This window comes from Centroberyx affinis, unplaced genomic scaffold, assembly GCF_046629955.1.
Source record: "Centroberyx affinis isolate AG114_WGS23_722 - 3 ecotype Tasmania unplaced genomic scaffold, CSIRO-AGI_Caff_v1 ptg003130l_1, whole genome shotgun sequence".
Classification (NCBI taxonomy): Eukaryota; Metazoa; Chordata; class Actinopteri; order Beryciformes; family Berycidae; genus Centroberyx; species Centroberyx affinis.
The window spans coordinates 56,999-78,272 of record NW_027281192.1 but is presented as its reverse complement, the minus strand read 5'-3'; the positions used below and the strand labels follow the sequence as shown (position 1 = coordinate 78,272).

Genomic DNA, 21,274 nt, shown 5'->3' with positions numbered 1-21,274 from the left:
GAGACCCAGTGAGCCGTGCTGTACGTGCCTGTTAATGCGGTGGGAAGCTACTGCCTCTTATTGGTGGAGGTATAAAATCACACCTATATTGCTATCAAGTGCTTTTATTGTGCAGAAGAGAATCCATCACAGTAAACATGAAGCCTTCATTTGGTTTGGTCAAACTTTCTGTTTTCTCCTTATTTCACTGAGCTGAGTTGAGTGTTTTCATCTCAAGAAGGAAGAAGAAGTCTCCTCCTGGAAATAATCCCTCAAAAACATGCTGCCCCTAAAACTTTACTGTCACATCCATGTCTTTGTCTTTAGCACGTCGTTGTTAGACAGGGCAGCGGTTCATTTCAAGCTAGGTTTGACACCGTTAAGTTCATATTTTAAAAACAACGAACAATTTGTAAAAACCCTAATTACATATGGCATGCATTGGAAATTGACAAGGGGGAATGTAAACTAGACGTAGACAGAAGTAAAGGAGCTAAAACTCTAAATGACACCGATATTCTCCTTTAAATTCAAAGCAGTAATTTCATGTTGAGTTAGAGAGGTTGATTAACATCCTAAAAGTTGCAAGTATGATCACCTGACACCAAAATCAGTGTTTGTGTATCTGGATTGGATATTTAGAAAGACAAATTTCAATTGTGTAACACGAAAAATGAAGTAATATTCTCCTGGAAGTACAACAGGTCCGGGTCTTTGCTGTAATCAAGACGATCCGAGACGTGAAGTGTCTGGAGTGCGACACTCTTCTTCCATCAGTACCCTCCTAGTAGGAGAAAAAATGGGGTTATGAGATTATGATTTGCAGAGGAATTGAGATTAATATCAATCACATACAGCACAATTCCTCTGTGCTGCTTTTACATGGAAACCCAAACAATAGTGGGTTGTGTTTTTCTTTTTCCTATAGGGAATTTTAACTTGAATGAGTAATGGTTTCTGATAGAAGCTCAGAGAATCTAGTCTTTAATTTAGACTCACTGCATTGGTAGAGGATGTTGACCCGCTTGATGTCATTGGCACTCATCCGTGAGGCTCGTCCAATCACAGCGTTGGCATTGGGCTTGGGGATGATGGTTGGCTGCCTGTTCTTAGAAAACGCAAACCTACAACAGAACACAAATACAAAAATTTCTAGCATACATACTTATACACACATGCACAGACAAACACACTCACACACACACACACACAGTGACAGATACATTGAAAAAATCGAAATATTGCATTTTCTCCTGTCCGTCTTGACTCCGTTCTTGACTGGATTTATGAGCTATTTTTAATACCATTAAATATCATACAGTAGAAAACATAATATTTCACTGTTCACCATTTTAAATTCTGGAAAAATGTCTGATGATTTGGTGGCAACAATAACATTATGTAGGTGTTCACCTGTGTACGATAGGCTACGACTTTGCTTTAACAAATAATATAACCTCCCTCCAAAATGTGTTTTTTTTTATGTTTTACAAACAACATAAATAGCCGAGATGAGACCGATTGTCCATAGCCACCAGTAAACTTTCCTCCATATTGCGATTTGTCGCTCTGTGTGTGCGACACATCCGGTGTACCGACCAGCTGGGGGCGACGTTGCGTTGGAAATGACGTACAGAGAATGTGACAGACTCAATCGTGGACGAGGCGTCACTCACACCATCATACATGTATGGATATATGGGCTCAAACCTCAAACCCTGCACGCACTCACACACACCCACCTGCCGTAATGCATGACAGAGTTGTAGTCGTAGGGAGTGCCCAGGTTGTTAGTTGCCACCTTCCTAAAGTTGTGTGCCCTCCCTGTAGAGGAGCAGAAAACATCATATATTACTCTGACAACAAGGCTTTGAAATTTACTTTTTTGTCCACCAGTATTTTAAATTTACATTTGTTCCTGTTTTTTTTCCACAGAGATCAAGAGAACAAAGTCACCAGTCAAGATCTTCTAAAAAAATATATATATATCTAACAAAATACACAATTAATTACATCTTATCGTCGTCAGGTGAAAACCTGCCATTCCCTTTTCATGTTTTTGAGTTGAGAAAATTCTTCAACTCTATGGTTTATAAAACATTTTCAGAATTAATTAGATAAACTCAAAAATGCAACGTGGTCAAACAAAAATCACTTTTCTGCAGGTCCACATACAAAACAGGGGGAAGATACAATGGGGTGCATTCAAAATAATTAAGTAAATAGCTCAACATAATTAACACAGTATAATTCTCAACATAATTTGTTTAAACATTAGTATAATGAGTACATTAATCAACAGATGAATGTTTGAAGACAAAATTATTAATTTGAATAGTATAAACTGTGAAAAAAAAAATAGCATCACTCCTCCATGTTTCCTGTTTTTCTGCACTGTGCGCTACCTCATGAAATGCCTTAGAAATGTTTTTAAACGTGAGCGGACCTGGCTGGATGTTCTGGTAGAGGATGCTGACGTGTTGGTCTCTGTCGGAGCGGACCTGCTCGTGGTGGAAGCCCAGGGCGTGGAGAACCTCGTGCTGCACCGTTCTCGTGTACACACACCCTCGCTTCTGGAGGGAGATCAGCTGACGCCCCCCCTGGCGACCCAGGTAGGACCAACATCTGACACACACACACACACACACAGAGCAAACACATATCAATACACTTATCAAATGGTGAGATAGGTGTGTATAGTCTTTATAACAGTAGTCTACAAGCCATGTCATTTTATGTACATATACTGTGTATGGCCTTCTGTAGACTTGTTAAAGGAAAAATCCACCCTAAAACTTAAACACTGTAAAAAAGAAAAAGTCTTGTTTTCCTTGTATTTCTGGGCCCATTTTGTTGTTTGCTGGTGTATTTTTTGTATTCCCGGCATCTACAATGACGTTTGACAGCGGAACATTTTTCAGCAATCTAAAACATCAACAGGTTTTGGTGTCAGTCCCTCAGAGTCAAAGAGCGAGGGCTTCTTTCTAGAGCCGCCATTTTGCTCCACGAGATGTTCAATAATCATACAGGGAGAAATCCATCGCAGAAGAGGAGAGAGACCAATTTCTCCACCCACAGGAGCAGGAGAGAGATCAGAATGCAATGCAGCAGAGAGACAGGTTGGGTGTTGAGTAAAGGATGCGACACTCACTGTTTCTTGAATACTATGCTATATAGATATCGCTCTCTCCACCTAGACATATAACCCTTAGCTGAATGCAACAAGTTCACGCCTGTTCTGTGGGGGTTGTCAAAAGGCATTCAACAGTGGAAGAGTATCTGAGGGTGAATTTTCCCTTTTAAGATGTGAGAGAAAGTGTGTGTGTATTTCCTATCTTTTCACATTAGTGTAGGGGTGTGTGTTCCTACCCAGTGCCAGGATAGAAGGAGAGGTAGTCCCTCTGGTAGCTGCGCCAACGGAAGCGAATGCAGGTGGATCTGTAGAAGGACACCAGGCTTCGAATGATGACGTTCCGCTCTGCACGGGCTGTGGACACAGAAAGCCAGACGCTGCTGAGGGGCGCAGGGATAAACCAACAATATCCTGCCTGCTGAACAATTCCCTCCCTAAACAAGCTATCCACTAGTTAAAGCACAACCGCGGGTATTTTCAACCTGGAACTATTTCCCCATGATTTGCCATTATACCCATTGATTCAACTGTAGAGCTACTGATGTCTTGCCTGCCTGGTGTGGCTCTCCAGTCCAGTCCTAAAGGGCCAATGGACAAAAATCAATCCCCAAAGCATGTCTTTTTCAACATATTGACATCAATTCTGACATGTATATATTTAATTTTCAAGTTATCCATGACCTGACAACTTTCTATTTTTTATCCTTACTTTCCTATTTTTTAATCTTTGTTTGTTTCTTTTTTTTTTTTAATGTAATTTTACTAGACAAATTTTGTCTTGGTTTTGCTCGTGATGCATTTATTTTATGTAAAGCACTTTGAGTTTAACTCTATGTATGAATGGTGCTATAAAAAAGTTATTATTATTATTATTATTATTATTATTATTATTTATTTTTGCACTACTTTACACAGAGCTGAGGAAAACAGGATCCAATCGAAAATGGCAAGCACCTACTTTTCAAAAATGATTGCTGCCATGAAAGTTACAATTTTCATTGATTATAAACTATATTGTTGAAGCTTTTAATTATATTTGCTCATAAAATAGTACAACAACCCTTTAGACTGTTATGTTGCCCTGTCATTTTTGCATTCATGCTGTGCCAGCGTCTTACTGTTAATGTAAGATAAGATTAAACTTTATTGATCACTGTGGGGAAATTAGGTCGTTGGAGCAGCAAAGGTAATAGCATTCAGCAGGGAAAAGGAAATACAGTAGGCTATAAGCAGACAAATACATAGATAGGCAATAAAAATAGTGGCAAAAATAAAATAATATAATAATAAAATAATAAAAGCAATATAGTAGAATCTAAACAGTTGTGATATCATGTAAACATGCTGCATGTTGCTGACAAGTTCAACATGACAACTGTAAAAGTGGGAAGTGTTGGAAAGAAATGGATTAGCCTACTAACATTTATGGATTACTTATAGCTGTTACTTGCAGATGTTACTTGCAGTTTTGCAGATTGCTTAGTTAAATATTGATTACTAAATCTTAAACATTATATACACATATGTGGGTATGAGTGGATATAAGTAATAAGTATATATAAATAAGTAGGTATAAACTGTAATGTAATATGTAATGTAATATAGGCCTAATAACTTCCCATTAGTGTAGCCTAATAAACCATTGACTTAATAACAATTTGCAGGTAATGGTGCAATAATGTGACCTATAGTCACTTTTTTCCTATTAAGTTTTCAAAAATAAAATATATAATGAAATATATGATAACAGTCAAAATTCAACTCATAGCTGTCACCCATTCACAGATTTGGTCATTAATTATGCTGCTCTAACAAGGTATGAATATGTATGGAAAGGTCTTGGGTGATCATTGTAAATGAATTACATTTAAAAAAAAATGTATTCTTCCTTTTAATGTAATAAAACCGTAATAAGGAAAAAACAGCACTCGCTAATTCACTCTTCAGTCTCCACTTGTATGTCGCTTGTCTGACGTTTTGGCACCGGTATTCATCAGCACTCAAGCAGCGTTCATTAAATGTGTTACATTAGCAGGATTATTATACAGTATTATACTGTCATGCTGCAATTTTCCATTAGATTAATGATTTATTACATTAACGGAACATTATTACATTAATAATAATCCTGTCTGTTTCCTTATATTTTCATTTGACTTTCATTTGACTACTTACTTCATTTTTAATCTCTTGTCTTGTGTTCTGTGTACTGAATGTACTTATTTTTCTTAACTGTTTGGAAAGCACTTTGTAACAGTTGTTTTAAAAGGTGCTACATAAATTATTTATTATTAAGAGGTGTAAAAAGCATCATTTTTGCTCCAAGCAAGCAGCCACTACACTGGCTCTGAGCTAGCACATGTTGGACAAATGAGAACGCTACTATAGTCAACATATTGTATTTCTTAATATCGCTATATGAATTTTAGGTAACAATCTCTTTTTGGGTATAATGAAACCCTTCTAGTTCTGACTGAAACCAAACAAAGTTTAAAAAGGAGTACACTGGTTTAAGATGTAGGGGTCAGGGGTCAGGGGTCAGGATTACCTTACAGTAACTTACAGAATGACCAGGAGATACGGACGGGTATGTAGACGTATCTTGACCATCTTGACTTGGGCCACTTGCAGCCTCTGGCCGTGCACGGTACTGCGTTCCTCTTGCGGTTCACCCTAATGTCACCATCGGGGAACTCCCTTGAATCTGCAGGAGACAGAGAGGACAGATATGTTGAACAGACAGACACTTAGCTAAGTATTTATTCATCTACAGATTAGACCTAACAAACGCGTTCGGATCAGGAAGGAGAATCTATAAGAAAACAATTCAACAATGCTTTATCCGTCCATCTCATTCATACATGGAGTTTAACATCTTTGATGGCCATTCAAATTTCTCTGAAATGAAAACCAATCAGCTGCAACTGTCACATACATCCAGCATGATGAAGTCTCACCATGTTTTCACGGCTGTATTATATTTATATTTCAGCCCGATGAGTCAGATCTTACCTAGGCCCTTGTTAGCTGTCTCAAGGATCTCTGAGATGTCCATAGACTCTAGGTCTGGAAGCACACAGAGAAGACTAAGTGTACCAGAAACATGGAGCAATGGGTTCACTTGTTAAACATCCAGTTAAAACTATGTGTCTGAGAGTTGAGAGAAAGGTAGAGTAGAATTAAAGATAGCACAGTCCACATTAAAATGAAAAATCACTGTGATATCTGTTATTTGTTAAACTCACCCGGATCTTCATCAGCTGCATTCTGCAGCACAAAGGCACAACATTGCAATGATTTGTTTATTCATGACTTCAGATATTGCAGCTGCAGTGCAGTAGATGAACATGTGTAATGTCATCTCAAAGCCCAGTGAACCTGTGATGTTAGTGGTGAGAGGGTCAAGCTTACCGGAGGAGCGGAGAAGACTGTCCTGCTCATCAATGAGAGGAGGAGGAAGAGGAGAACTGGAGTCATGATGAAGGGTCTCTCCTGTCGAACTTCAAATCTGGAATACAGTAAATATCAGAGCACTGTTTCAGCAGCTGTTCAGTGGTCTAGTAAAAGTTAAGTGATAAGTCAATAAATCGACACCCGAGTATCAGTGTCTGTTCCTAAGGAAGGAGGAGGAGGAGAGAAGGGAGGAGTGAAGCTCACCTGTCATGCAACTCCGATGCTGGATGCTGCAGGTGCTCGGCTCTTTGCTTTTTATAGACAGCCAACACAAGGCGTGGCAGAGGATCTTTCAACCTCTGTCATTAACCAAATATGCGGTTAGTTATTATAGATTTGCAGGAAGAAAGTGACTTAACGGACACTTTTCTTGGAAGGAAAGCAGATTGTAAGGACAGAAAAGAAAAGAAACAATGAACCGTGACACCTGTCCAGGAAGGTAAAACAAAACAAACAATCATCTGGAAAATCATGTGCAGCAGGGTAGATGTGGAATGCATTTAGGAACAATGAACTTGTTTAAGTTCAGTATATTGTTCTGTGGGACGTGGAATGTCGCTACTGGAACCTTTCCAGGGGACAAAGCTAGCACTCCTTTTCGGGGAAATTTCACACTAGACAACTATTCCCCCGATTTTAGCCAGGACTCACAATCGGGCCGAGTCTGTCCTGGTCTGCACTAGTCTGCAGATTTTGGGGCAGTCGGCGTGGCCAGTTGGCACAGAAAATCTATAGCCTAAGTGTATGAGGGGTACAGACTCTAATCGACAAGTGTGTGAGGGGAACAGACTCTTGCCTCCCAATGTGAGTCGGAGCCACTACGATTATATCAAACATGTTTGATTTTTACAAGCGGAATCTGGACGCAGTCGGGTAGTGTGTACTCACCAACGCAAATGCGAATGGATTCCGTCAATAGCCAATGAAAAACTATGAAGCTGTGCCATAACAAGCCAATACGGTATTTAGCCCACACCGAGGAGCAATCAACTAGTTAAGTCTTCATACAATAAATTGATAGATAGGCCTACCAATCTTTCTGGTACCAAGGCACAGGAAAAAAATACAGGGAAGACTCAATTTTTGATTACACAAAACCTTGGCTGCCAGATGCTGATTTTAGACCGGAAAGTAGAATTTATAATTATTATTTATTACCCTACATGCAACATAATCATCTGGCACCGTAGCCAACTTCGCCTACAAACATTTTCAGCTCCCACTTGGCTCCATTATGTAGCAACAGGTATTTGATTCACATTGCTGCTCACCTGCAGCTCCTCTGCGGTCCATACTGCTACGTCTGCCCTTCCACAACTTTATGTAAATGCGTTTTGGGTCTGTGTATTTTTTGCTAATTCTATTTTCCTCCCTCTCTGCTTCTCTCTCTCCTTTCTGCTTTCCAGGCCTTGATGCTGCTGAAAGACGCACAGCTCTATATTCAGGTTGCAATCCCAAATAGGCTTTTTTTTTAATTTTTGTTATTTTATTTTCTGTTTTACAAAGGAGAAAAGGAAAATCAAGTCCTTTGTAAATGTTGTATTTGCCGTTTCTCACCAGGAAAACGGACAATGCCTTGTACACTTGGATGGATTTTGAAATGAAAATTAAATCATCATTCGTTTTCCATTTTTTTTATTTTCTGTTTCTGAAAAGTTAATTGAATGGCCAAAAGACCCGGACTGTTTTGCCCTCTGTTTCTTCCTTTATTCCATGCAGATGGTGGCGCAACAACAACAAGCTCTAGTACCCATAAAAATGTATAATGTGATTTTATATCTATGCTGTATCCCCATGTTTGCTTTGCTACCGGCATCTCGAAGCATACCGCGAGAGCTCGTGTTTTCATGTGAGTTTGGTGCGTTCAGTTTGGTTCAGTTGCAGTGACGAGTAGTGTGTGATCCCTCATCTGGTGTAGGCCTAGTTGTTAAGTGTGTGATCCCCAGTGTGTGATCTGACTGATGGGTGAGCCTCTGATAGTGCTATAGCACCAACTAACCCACATCTAAGGCAATAACCATTTATCTGGTAAATAATCAGACATAGTTTTACATAGGCTTTGTTTATTCACTGGTGCCTTATCACATGTCAACAACAGACACTGTATGAGGCACACACATATTCCTCTACAACCCTGAAGCACAGAAGCAGTAGTGTGTAGTGCTGTTATAAGGCTATAAAATGCATTAATAAGTAATTAGTTAGCAATGACAACAAGGCTTATTTTGTGTTTTGGTACTGATGGCGTGGAATTGTTTCTTCTCTTTAAATCAACTTTAAAGCTTGAAATACTTTACGAGTCAATAGCACTCAGCTCTACACCTAACACACACACCTTTCCAAAGCTTGTTCATGTTTACCAGGAAATGTACCATGTCTGTTCATTGTTATTCTTAAAAAAAAAAAACCCCAAAACAAACAAGAAGAACTGTTCCCGAGGGTTAGGGTTAGTCGCATCTTTTGGCAACCTGAACACCACATACAGGTTAGTCCAGATAAACATGCAGATGCCATAGTTTTTGTGCAGTACCACTTCCTTGAGACATCATGTCAGTTTTGCATAACTGACATGAAAAAGTAAATAAATTAAAAAGCAAATAAAAGTTTGTCTGTGAGGGAGAAGAATCTGCTCCCTCAACTGTCAGGTGAACGGCCCTCATACATTTACTGAGCACACTTTATGTTTGAGGTACACTTCCTGGTTGAGGCCTAGATGAGTGGACTAAATTGGGGAGGGGGGTTGGGATGGGTTTGCTTTATGTAGTTTCTTTCTTTTATTCTTCCTATGTAGGCAGTAGTGTATTTACCGCCTGTGATTAGATGTTGAACACAATATTGATAATAATGTTTATGAGGCCACTACCTGTGAAATGACTGGGAGGGGAAATAAAGAGCATGCATGGTTCAGTTTACATTAAACCATTTTAAATACATGACATTAATGACATTTATCAAAGTCCAGGTAACATGTGACTACTGAATTCCACTCTGACCTGGTTAATATGATATGATATACTTTATTGTCCCTGTAGGGAAACTCTTGGACTCTCAGGTCTGCTGCTCAACAGTAATTGCACATACAACATAATAAAAACATACTAGGAGAATACCTAATAAAGAAATAAACAACATAATAAGAATAAGAGATTCGATAAGAAATTACATCAAATAACAGATTCTCACACATCTACACATTCTCACACATCTGCACATTACATCTTCACATTCACATTCATATTGTTGTGTCACATATGCTCATTAACGTTTAGTGGCAGTGAAAACATATTGCACAGACCCTGCGGCCGGCAACTCATATTACCTATCAGTGTTAGGAGGTGTAATTGCCATTGGCAGGAATGAGTGTTTAGCCTGCGCTGAGGGACCCTGAATCTTTCACCGGAGCTGGAATATAGAGCAAAGGATATGAGTGGGGTCAGACACTATTTTCTGTGCCTGTCTGATAACAGACTTCTCATAAATTGACTGAAAGGATAGGTGTTCTTTAACCTCCATAGTTTTCATAGCAGTCTACAACAATCTGAGATTTCATTTGTACAGACAAATTACTGTACCAAGCTGTTATCCCATATCTTATTATGCTCCCTAAGACCGCATGATAAAAGAGTAACATAAACTTCGGCTCAACTCCATAAAACCTGACCCGACATACAGAGTACATCCGCTGTTGCAGTCAGGAGCAAAGACTTTCAACATGGGTCCTCCAACTTAGTTAGTTATCAATGTGGGACCCCAAGGAAGAGCAGACCTGAGTGATGGGTTGGCCATGGATGACAACGTGGCCTGTGATCACCCACTGCCAAGTCAAGTTTATTCATAGGTCACATTTCATACACAAGGCATGTGTTTTATATTTAAAAATAAAACGTAAATATAAAAATATACATATTTAAAAATTATTATAAATATTCAAAAATACATTGAAAACACAAGGACACATACACACAGAGAAACAGTGACAATACAAGACCTAATCATAGGCCTGTAGTTTAAAACAAATAAGCATTGGGGTACATCTCAGGTCCTCGGGCAGGGCATTCCGCTTTCTGGGTGCATAGCAACTAAAAGCAGCTTCCCCTGCTTTTGAGCTTACCCAGGGATTAGATAAAAGGCCTCTGCCTGATGACCTGAGGGGTACTTTTGGTTCATAAGTCACAAGCATCCCACTGAGCACTACATGTGTTTTCAATGTTGTCTCTATGCTTTAGCTCTCATATAGCCCAGGACATGTTTGGCTATGTATAGGCCAGTTTTAGACCAAGTAGTAAATACATTATTATATATTTAAACAATGCATCAACAGCTGTAAAAATATCAAATATATCAAAAACATGCGCCAGAGAAGTCCATATGTGCAAGAAAATTAAACAATTAAAAAGAAACTGTCGAGTACTGTATTTTAGATATCAAATGGATGGATGGATGGCCCAGAATTTTCTACAGCTCAACCAGGACAAAACTGAAGTTTTGGTTACTGGTCCTGAGGCTCAGAGAGAGAAACTGGCCACAAAGCTGCAGTCACTGGCATTAAAACCCTGTCATCAGGTAAAAAACTGCTTGTGTATTGACCAGGACCAGAAGGAGAGCACACATTACACCAGTTTTAAAGTCTCTGCATTGGTGCATCTGGTGTTTCCTTAGTTTTACTGTGTCCTACCAAGTTCTCATCTGTGAAGTTTCCTTAGTTTTATTGTGTCTTATCAAGTTTTAGTCTGTGAAGCACTTTGTGTTACATTTGTTTGTATGAAAAGTGCTATACAAATAAAGTCTGATTGATTGATTGATTGATTGATAACCATTTAGATGGCTGATCAACATAACATTGCTCAGTGGGATGTCCCTGATATAATTGGTGCAAGGCCATTGAGCGCTTTATACACAAGTAATAACACTTTTAAGTCTATTCTAGAATTCAGCATGTATAAATTAAATAAAAGCGGACCAAGGATGGAGACCTGCGGAACACATGTGACATCAGTTCTCCCAGAGACAAAATCCTCAATCGACACAAATAAATCTCTGCCCTGCAAGTAGGTCCTAAACCAGCTAGGCACAGGTCTGTCTAAAAGAATGTTGTGATCAAAGGTATCAAATGCTGCGCTTAGGTCCAAAAGTATTAGAATGGATATTTTGTTTGAGTCTGTGTTTATTCTAAGGTCATAAATAACTTTTACGAGTGCAGTTTCTGTACTATGATGGGGTCTGAAACCGGACTGGAAACTGTCTAACAGGTTGTTTGAAATTAAGTATTTGTTTAGCTGATTGCACACTATTTTTTCAAGGATTTTACTGAGGAATGGCAGGTTAGATATGGGACTGTAGTTATTGATAATTGATGCAGCCAGGTTATTTTCTTCAACAGAGGCTTAATGACAGCAGTTTTTAAAGAACTTGGAAAAACACCTGATTAATCTATTTACAACTTTTAGCACATCAATCTGTAGGCAGCTGAAAACAGTCTTAAAAAGGGTTGTGGGGAGAGGGTCCAGACAGCAGGTAAAGGATTTTAGCTGGCATACAGTTTCCTCAAGTGTTTTTGAATTGGCAGTAGAAAAGTGTGCCATGGTAGCAGTAGGCCTCCTGGTTATATGGATGGGGATAGGAAGCATGTCACCAGTAATGAAAGTCATGTATTGTTTAATATTAACAATTTTTGTTTTAAAGAAATCAGCAAATTCGTTCAGTTCAGGGTAGATGGATGAAGCGGGGGTTAATCAGTCCGTCAATGGAAGAAAAAGGTTTCTGAGGATTGTTTGTTATCATTAATGATCCTGGCAAAAAATGTTTGTCGTTAGCGTTTTTAATTTGATTATTATAATTTTGAGACCGGACTTATAAAGGTCATGGTCAATGCACCTGGAGTTTTGTTTCACACCTCTTTCACTCCACCTTACAGCATTCTCTCTTTGACTGCCTCAGGCACACACTGTCAAACAAAACAATCCGTCTTCTTCACATTTAAAATAAGATGCTTAGAGTAACTCCACTGCACAAACCTGTCTGTTTCAGAATGGTATGCTGATGAACTGCTAAGCCAAGAATGGCAGTGTCATCAGAGTTCATCATAGGTCCCAGGTTGGCTGCTGCTGCATTCATTTGTACATAATGTGAGTAAGACCGGGGGTGAACACAACCCTGAGGGGTGCCTGTGCTGATTAATCTGGACTCTGAGAGAGCATTATTGACCTGGACACCATTAGTTAAAACGGTTAAAATCATTGTTCACCATGGGACATGGATTTTTGGGATAAGTATAATAATGAATTTCCTCCACAGGGTCGGGATGGTGTGCAAGTCTACTGACTTTTGAAAGATAGGGAACCATGCTGGTGTTAACCCCAATGAACATGTCCTTAAAAGAAGTGCAGAGATGCCTTCAGACCCTCTGGCAAGCCAGAAGCAAAACAATTTTCGTTGATTGTTTTAATTCAATGCCTCATGGCATAATTCTTTTGAAATTCTGTGTTTAACATAAGTAACGTGATTTTTACCAGGCCAGTAACCGTAATGCGATTACTGAAAATTAGACGGTAGTATTATGTTACTAGGAAAAGTAATACGATTACAGTAACGCATTACTTTGTAACGTGTTATCCCCAAATTATATATGGTTGTTGTTGGAAAATACATATAAATCCTGGAGGTGAGCAGTAACATTAAAGAGCCAGGTCATTGTCCAGCAGAGAGTGTAATCCTCCAGTCAGACAGCAGGGCGGTGCTGCACATCTCTGGCCTCCTCTACTAATACACTGACAGTCTCTCGGTGGGTTTTCTCATTTCTGATGAACTTGTCTATTCACATTGTTGTCCACCCTGGACAACGTGTCTTCAGAAGCTATTTCTCTTTCTCTGTAAAGTCTCTTCAAACCTGCTTTTGGAAACACATTGTTAAATATTGTTGACTCGAGGCTAAGTGAACAGCCTGTCCTTCTCAAGGCTAGTTTATAGTTCTGCATCGAAGTTCTCGCTGTAGCTACACTGTAGGTGTGTGCTGTGTAGGTGTGTGCAGCCAAAACATTTTTTTGCATACTGGATGTTATTGGTGGTGCCTCGACTTCATACGCTGATACCTGCTTTAAAGCTGAGCTCATTGGCCTCCTGGCCCGTGTAATTATATAGCGCTCAGGCACACACTCCATTTGTTGACTGAGACAACCTTGTTAGGCTTTTCCTCGTCTGACCAGTCTTACGAATACTGTTTTACCTTGCAGAGCACAGCAGACACAGCAGACAGTGATTATCTTACCAATAGGGACTGGGTGGTATCTATCAGTGACTCTGTTTCTAGCCCCGTCCCCATTATATGCGGGGTCCCACAGGACTCTATTTTGGGCCCTGTCTTGTTCTCTTTATATATGCTGCATCTGGGACAGGTCATTAACAGGCACAATGTATCCTCATAGTTATGCGGCTGACAGGTCCGGCTGTTAATCCCAACAAGCTATCCTCCATCAATGCACTCATTGGTTGCCTGTCCGACATTAAAATGTCAAATAATTTTCTGATGCTCAACGATGACATGATGATAACGATGAAACATGATATGTATGTTTTTGGCTCAAGAGTGAATAGAGAATGTGTTATGACAGCACTGACTCTTTTAGGACTTGGTTGTAAACAGCAGGCAAGAAATTTGGGGGTGATCTTTGATCCTGACCTCAGTTTGTCATGACATTTTAGCTTCTTGACCAAATCTGCCTTCTGCCTTCCTTCCAGAAATATTGCCAAAGTTAGTCCTTTTCTTGCTTTGTTGGACACCGAAAAACTCATACATGCCTTCGTCTCAAGTAGACTAGATCGGTGGTTCTCAACGTGGGGTCTGGAGGCCACCAGGGGTCCTTGAGGGGGTTCCAGGGAGTCCCCAGCAAACTGATGAACTGTTAAACTTCACCATTATTTCATTTACAAGAAGTTAACACAGAGACTGTAGGAGAATGATTACTTTGATCATAGTTTCACTGTTATCTCTCTACCTACAATACAGAAAGTCATGGAAATCTGGACAAAATCATATCTAACAATAAAAATATTCTCTGATTTGGGTCTGGGAGCCAAAATCTCATCAAATGGGGGTCCGTGGCTCTAATGTGGACTAAATTAGGGTCCTTGATATGAAAAAGGTTGAGAATCACTGGACTAGATTACTGCAATGCTCTTTTCTCTGGCCTCCCTAATCAATCGACCAATTACAACTTATTCAAAATGCTGCAGCCTGGATTCGTACTAGAACCAAGAGAACACATACATATGATGCAGTGTGGTAGTATATGACATGTATATGATGCTATGTAAAGCCCTTTGAGATATGCTTGTGATAAAGGTCTATATAAATACACATGACTTGACTTGACATTACTCCTATATTAGCCTCCCTGCATTGGCTGCCTGTGAGCTTTAGGATTGATTTTAAAATTTTGCTGATTACTTTTAAGGCACATATGGGTCTGGCACTCGCTCACATCTCTGATCTTTTAACCCCTTATTCCTCGGCTGAAAATAATAATAATAAATAATAATACATGACATTTGTATAGCGCTTTTCTCGGTGCTCAAAGACACTTTACAAACACAGGGTAAATGTATGATAACACACAGTGCCATAGATGCGAAGCACCACAGCAGTGTTGCAGAGAGGAGGCGAGTGAATGAGCCTCCTAATGGCCACTAGGGGGCACAAACATTAACCGTGAGTGAATAAATGCCTCTGAACGGCCATGAGGGGGCACAAACACTAACCTTGGGTGAATAAATGCCTCCAAACGGTCACTAGGGGGCACTAACACTAACCTTGGGTGAATAAATGCCTCCAAACGGTCACTAGGGGGCACAAACACTAACTTTGAGTGAGTAAATGCTGACGAATGGCCACCAGGGGGCAGAAAGACTAACCGTCAGTGTACAAATGCCTCCTAACGGCCACTAGGGGGCACAAACACTAAATGGTAAATTATACTTCTGCATCGAACGCAGTGCTACATGCTCCTCTCCAAAAATGTAACTACACATAGGGCGACGCAAGACCACAAGAACTGTGATTGGCCTGCTTCGTATTTCCTCCTACCTGTATCAGGTTGATGTCCACCAATAGCGAAGACAATAGACCCTTTTCACAGCAGCCATTTTGACGTGTCATAGCAGGTAAACACAGAGAACTTCAGAGAATGTAAATACTACTGTAAATACTACCTCGGAAAATATAATTTATTTATTCTGGGGAAGTTTCTAGTGTTACTTCACAGTAAATAGCGACTCCTTACCATCGATATGTTCCAAAAATCCACAGACAACAGGAAACATGGTAATGTCAGTATCCTGGCAAGCATCCATTGAAAAAAAAAAATTTGCTAACTGTAAAACATGAAAGAACGTTCATTGTTATTGATTCTGAAACAGTCCAACCTGCCCACCACGCTGATGATGATGCTGATGATGCTGATGATGATGCTGATGATGCTGCTGATGATGCTGATGATGGAGGGCAGAGAGTTGTTGCAATGACAACGCTGAACGATAGAGGCCAGCATTGGACCAGAAATTACACATAGACCCTTTAAACTTTCTGTGCCTACACTGGAGTGTCATGTTAATAAACAAATAGAGGCTTTGAAGTTGTTTCACAAATCTCCTAGCAACCTTATATGGCCCCACGGAGGTGCACTGGTGAGCTTACTGTGTGAAAATAATGTCACACAACCAGGTGTTCACAGCCACTGTTGCCAAAGGGGTGACAATCTCCAATATGGCCACCAGAGGGCGTGTTACGTCACCTGAAAGCAATCTATTAGCTGCAGAGAGTTTATGCACATTTGTATTTGTATATTGTATTGTAGTGGTCTGTGTTCTGGCAAGTTGGCATTCATTGTAAGTATACTGCTACCTTTAAGTGCAGTCTCTGAGGGTCGCACACCCTGGGAAGTTAGAGGGATCTGACCTAATGGGACGTGATGGACCCATGGAGGGAGGGAGGGAGAGAGAGAGAGAGAGAGAGAGAGAGAGAGAGATGATGAACTAATAACATTAATGATGGTTCCATTCCATTTAGGAGTTCCAGTGACAGGGCCTTGATATTGTGCATGCTGGCTCATTGGAATGGCACTGGAACACCTAAATGGAATGGAATCATCATTAATGTTATTAGGTACACCTGTGTTTACCCTGCTAAAACACATCAAAATGGCTGCTGTGAAAAGGGTCCATAGAGCAGATGAAAGAGAGACAAGCAGAGGAGGGCTGCAAATATATTGTTTGAAGGAAACCTCATCTCCAAATTATAGAGATTACCAGATGGCACTGAATTAGTGGTGAGAAATATCCCAGAACACAAGCTTCAGAGAATGTAAATACTTCCTCTGTTATTACTTCCGTGTTAACAAAGCACGCTACCTTGCACATAAAAATAAAAACTAACAACATTTCAGGTATATTTTTTATTTTGTTTTATTTTTAATTTTACAAGTAGACAAGATGTTTTACTGCAGTTTTAGTTTTTTCAAGTCAACACCTAGTTTTCGTTTTCGTTTTAGTTTACGATAAGACTTGCTTGACAGGTATTTTTCAGACAATGGATACACACACACACACAGACACACAAACAGGTTCTCACACCCACCAAGTCACATTCAAATTAACCACATGAAGAAATCTGCTTCCTCTTGCGGTCGGGGAAGCTAATTCTTCTGAATCATCTTGTTGCCCTCTTCATGCCAGAGTGGATCTGTCGCAGCTCTCCCATGATACAGTACATTCCTCTGTACAGACTGAATCACCAGGAAGTGGGCGTACATCTCAGCCAGGGTCTTGGGCATCTTTCTTTAGTGGACAAAGCTTTTTCTTCTTTATTTTTTCAGCACAAAATATAATAAAATGGTAAATGCAAAATTGTCAGATTCTCTCAGCTGCCTTTGTCGGTCTTTCACTGTAGCCATTGTTGTTCTGAGGTTTTGTCACTGCTATTTACAGTCTCCCTAGATTACAGTGACTTCTTTAAAGGTAAAAGGGGTAATATTTCTGCTTTACTTAGGCATAATATGACTAGTAAATATCAGCAGAGGTTCCCGAATGGTAGTGAGTGAAACAAAGTGAACAGCCATGGCTCACGCTGTGGAGATTTCTGCATTCAAAAACTTGTTTGAAGGCCCCCAAGGTCCATTCAAAAATTTGGCAATTTGTTTTTTGCCTTGCTTATCGACAAAATCACACACATCGGAAAATATAATTTATTTATTCTGGGGAAGTTTCTAGTGTTACTTCACAGTAAATAGCGACTCCTTACCATCGATATGTTCCAAAAATCCACAGACAACAGGAAACATGGTAATGTCAGTATCCTGGCAAGCATCCATTGAAAAAAAAAAATTTGCTAACTGTAAAACATGAAAGAATGTTCATTGTTATTGATTCTGAAACAGTCCAACCTGCCCACCACGCTGATGATGATGCTGATGATGCTGATGATGATGCTGATGATGGAGGGCAGAGAGTTGTTGCAATGACAACGCTGAACGATAGAGGCCAGCATTGGACCAGAAATTACACATAGACCCTTTAAACTTTCTGTGCCTACACTGGAGTGTCATGTTAATAAACAAATAGAGGCTTTGAAGTTGTTTCACAAATCTTCTAGCAACCTTATATGGCCCCACGGAGGTCCACTGGTGAGCTTACTGTGTGAAAATAATGTCAAACAACCAGGTGTTCACAGCCACTGTTGCCAAAGGGGTGACAATCTCCAATATGGCCACCAGAGGGCGTGTTATGTCACCTGAAAGCAATCTATTAGCTGCAGAGAGTTTATGCACATTTGTATTTGTATATTGTATTGTAGTGGTCTGTGTTCTGGCAAGTTGGCATTCATTGTAAGTATACTGCTACCTTTAAGTGCAGTCTCTGAGGGTCGCACACCCTGGGAAGTTAGAGGGATCTGACCTAATGGGACGTGATGGACCCATGGAGGGAGGGAGGGAGAGAGAGAGAGAGAGAGAGAGAGAGAGATGATGAACTAATAACATTAATGATGGTTCCATTCCATTTAGGAGTTCCAGTGACAGGGCCTTGATATTGTGCATGCTGGCTCATTGGAATGGCACTGGAACACCTAAATGGAATGGAGTCATCATTAATGTTATTAGGTACACCTGTGTTTACCCTGCTAAGACACATCAAAATGGTTGCTGTGAAAAGGGTCCATAGAGCAGATGAAAGAGAGAAGAGCAGAGGAGGGCTGCAAATATATTGTTTGAAGGAAACCTCATCTCCAAATTATAGAGATTACCAGATGGCACTGAATTAGTGGTGAGAAATATCCCAGAACACAAGCTTCAGAGAATGTAAATACTTCCTCTGTTATTACTTCCGTGTTAACAAAGCATGCTACCTTGCACATAAAAATAAAAACTAACAACATTTCAGGTATATTTTTTATTTTGTTTTATTTTTAATTTTACAAGTAGACAAGATGTTTTACTGCAGTTTTAGTTTTTTCAAGTCAACACCTAGTTTTCGTTTTCGTTTTAGTTTACGATAAGACTTGCTTGACAGGTATTTTTCAGACAATGGATACACACACACACACAGACACACAAACAGGTTCTCACACCCACCAAGTCACATTCAAATTAACCACATGAAGAAATCTGCTTCCTCTTGCGGTCGGGGAAGCTAATTCTTCTGAATCATCTTGTTGCCCTCTTCATGCCAGAGTGGATCTGTCTCAGCTCTCCCATGATACAGTACATTCCTCTGTACAGACTGAATCACCAGGAAGTGGGCGTACATCTCAGCCAGGGTCTTGGGCATCTTTCTTTAGTGGACAAAGCTTTTTCTTCTTTATTTTTTCAGCACAAAATATAATAAAATGGTAAATGCAAAATTGTCAGATTCTCTCAGCTGCCTTTGTCGGTCTTTCACTGTAGCCATTGTTGTTCTGAGGTTTTGTCACTGCTATTTACAGTCTCCCTAGATTACAGTGACTTCTTTAAAGGTAAAAGGGGTAATATTTCTGCTTTACTTAGGCATAATATGACTAGTAAATATCAGCAGAGGTTCCCGAATGGTAGTGAGTGAAACAAAGTGAACAGCCATGGCTCACGCTGTGGAGATTTCTGCATTCAAAAACTTGTTTGAAGGCCCCCAAGGTCCATTCAAAAATTTGGCAATTTGTTTTTTGCCTTGCTTATCGACAAAATCACACACATCGGAAAATATAATTTATTTATTCTGGGGAAGTTTCTAGTGTTACTTCACAGTAAATAGCGACTCCTTACCATCGATATGTTCCAAAAATCCACAGACAACAGGAAACATGGTAATGTCAGTATCCTGGCAAGCATCCATTGAAAAAAAAAAAAATTTGCTAACTGTAAAACATGAAAGAACGTTCATTGTTATTGATTCTGCAACAGTCCAACCTGCCCACCACGCTGATGATGATGCTGATGATGCTGATGATGATGCTGATGATGGAGGGCAGAGAGTTGTTGCAATGACAACGCTGAACGATAGAGGCCAGCATTGGACCAGAAATTACACATAGACCCTTTAAACTTTCTGTGCCTACACTGGAGTGTCATGTTAATAAACAAATAGAGGCTTTGAAGTTGTTTCACAAATCTTCTAGCAACCTTATATGGCCCCACGGAGGTCCACTGGTGAGCTTACTGTGTGAAAATAATGTCACACAACCAGCTGTTCACAGCCACTGTTGCCAAAGGGGTGACAATCTCCAATATGGCCACCAGAGGGCGTGTTACGTCACCTGAAAGCAATCTATTAGCTGCAGAGAGTTTATGCACATTTGTATTTGTATATTGTATTGTAGTGGTCTGTGTTCTGGCAAGTTGGCATTCATTGTAAGTATACTGCTACCTTTAAGTGCAGTCTCTGAGGGTCGCACACCCTGGGAAGTTAGAGGGATCTGACCTAATGGGACGTGATGGACCCATGGAGGGAGGGAGGGAGAGAGAGAGAGAGAGAGAGAGAGAGAGAGAGAGAGAGAGAGGTCTTAGTTAACTTACATATACGGGCAGGCAAGGAGGCCCAGAGACATGTTGCCAACTCTTTTCCCCCAAAAAAAGGCTATTGGCAGCTCACTATAAGTCACTATAAGTCACCAGATGATGGATGTCATACACTAGTTTGCATTTGCCACAGTCCCCTCTCCCTATGCTGTGTATAGGAAGTTCTGTGACCATCAGACCTCTCTGGATTAAACCAGCAAGTAGCTCAATTTCTGATAGATTAACTTTACACTGGTCATTTTTAGCTGGCTAATGTGGGCTATTGGCGTATACTTGCTTGACTAGCTGACACTTCACTAATAATATACTATCACATACAGTAATATAGTAATAGTATTCTGTGCAATTGTCTGGTCTGTTGGTATGGTAATGCTAAGGTGGCACACAAAAACAGACTGGGTAGGGTTGTGGTAAGTGTGGTAAAATCATAGGCAAGCAGCAGAGCGATCTAGCTCACCTATACTTGACCAGACTGAATAAAATGGCAGATAAGATTGCTGCAGACATTTCCCACCCTCTTAACCATGCGTTTGGGGCTCTACCGTCGGGACGCAGGTTCAGATGTCCACAGTCTAAAACAAATAGAATCAGGAACTCATTTATCCCTTCAGCCATCACTCAGTTAAACAGGCAGTGGATATAAGATGGAGCCATAAAAACAGCTAGCCAATTAAAT

General features: G+C 40.1%; 1 protein-coding gene across 2 annotated transcripts; it reads right to left on the bottom strand.

The window, feature by feature from the left end:
- Nucleotides 1-88: 88 nt before the first annotated feature.
- LOC139659519 (hatching enzyme 1.2-like) lies at nt 89-6,809 on the bottom strand. 2 transcript variants are annotated; one of them, XM_071537824.1, is made up of 10 exons: nt 6,770-6,805; nt 6,524-6,620; nt 6,358-6,379; nt 6,125-6,178; nt 5,676-5,816; nt 3,349-3,466; nt 2,426-2,604; nt 1,722-1,803; nt 979-1,103; nt 89-763 (listed from the first exon to the last, which is right to left on the bottom strand). In XM_071537824.1, the coding sequence occupies exons 2-10, from the start codon at nt 6,587-6,589 to the stop codon at nt 753-755; spliced, it is 798 nt and encodes a 265-aa protein (XP_071393925.1). In that variant the 5' UTR covers nt 6,590-6,620; nt 6,770-6,805; the 3' UTR covers nt 89-752. The 2 variants fall into 2 exon arrangements, with proteins under 2 accessions (XP_071393925.1, XP_071393924.1); XM_071537823.1 differs by lacking the exon at nt 89-763 and having other exon boundaries at nt 899-1,103; nt 6,770-6,809.
- Between the last annotated feature and the right edge of the window lie 14,465 nt (nt 6,810-21,274).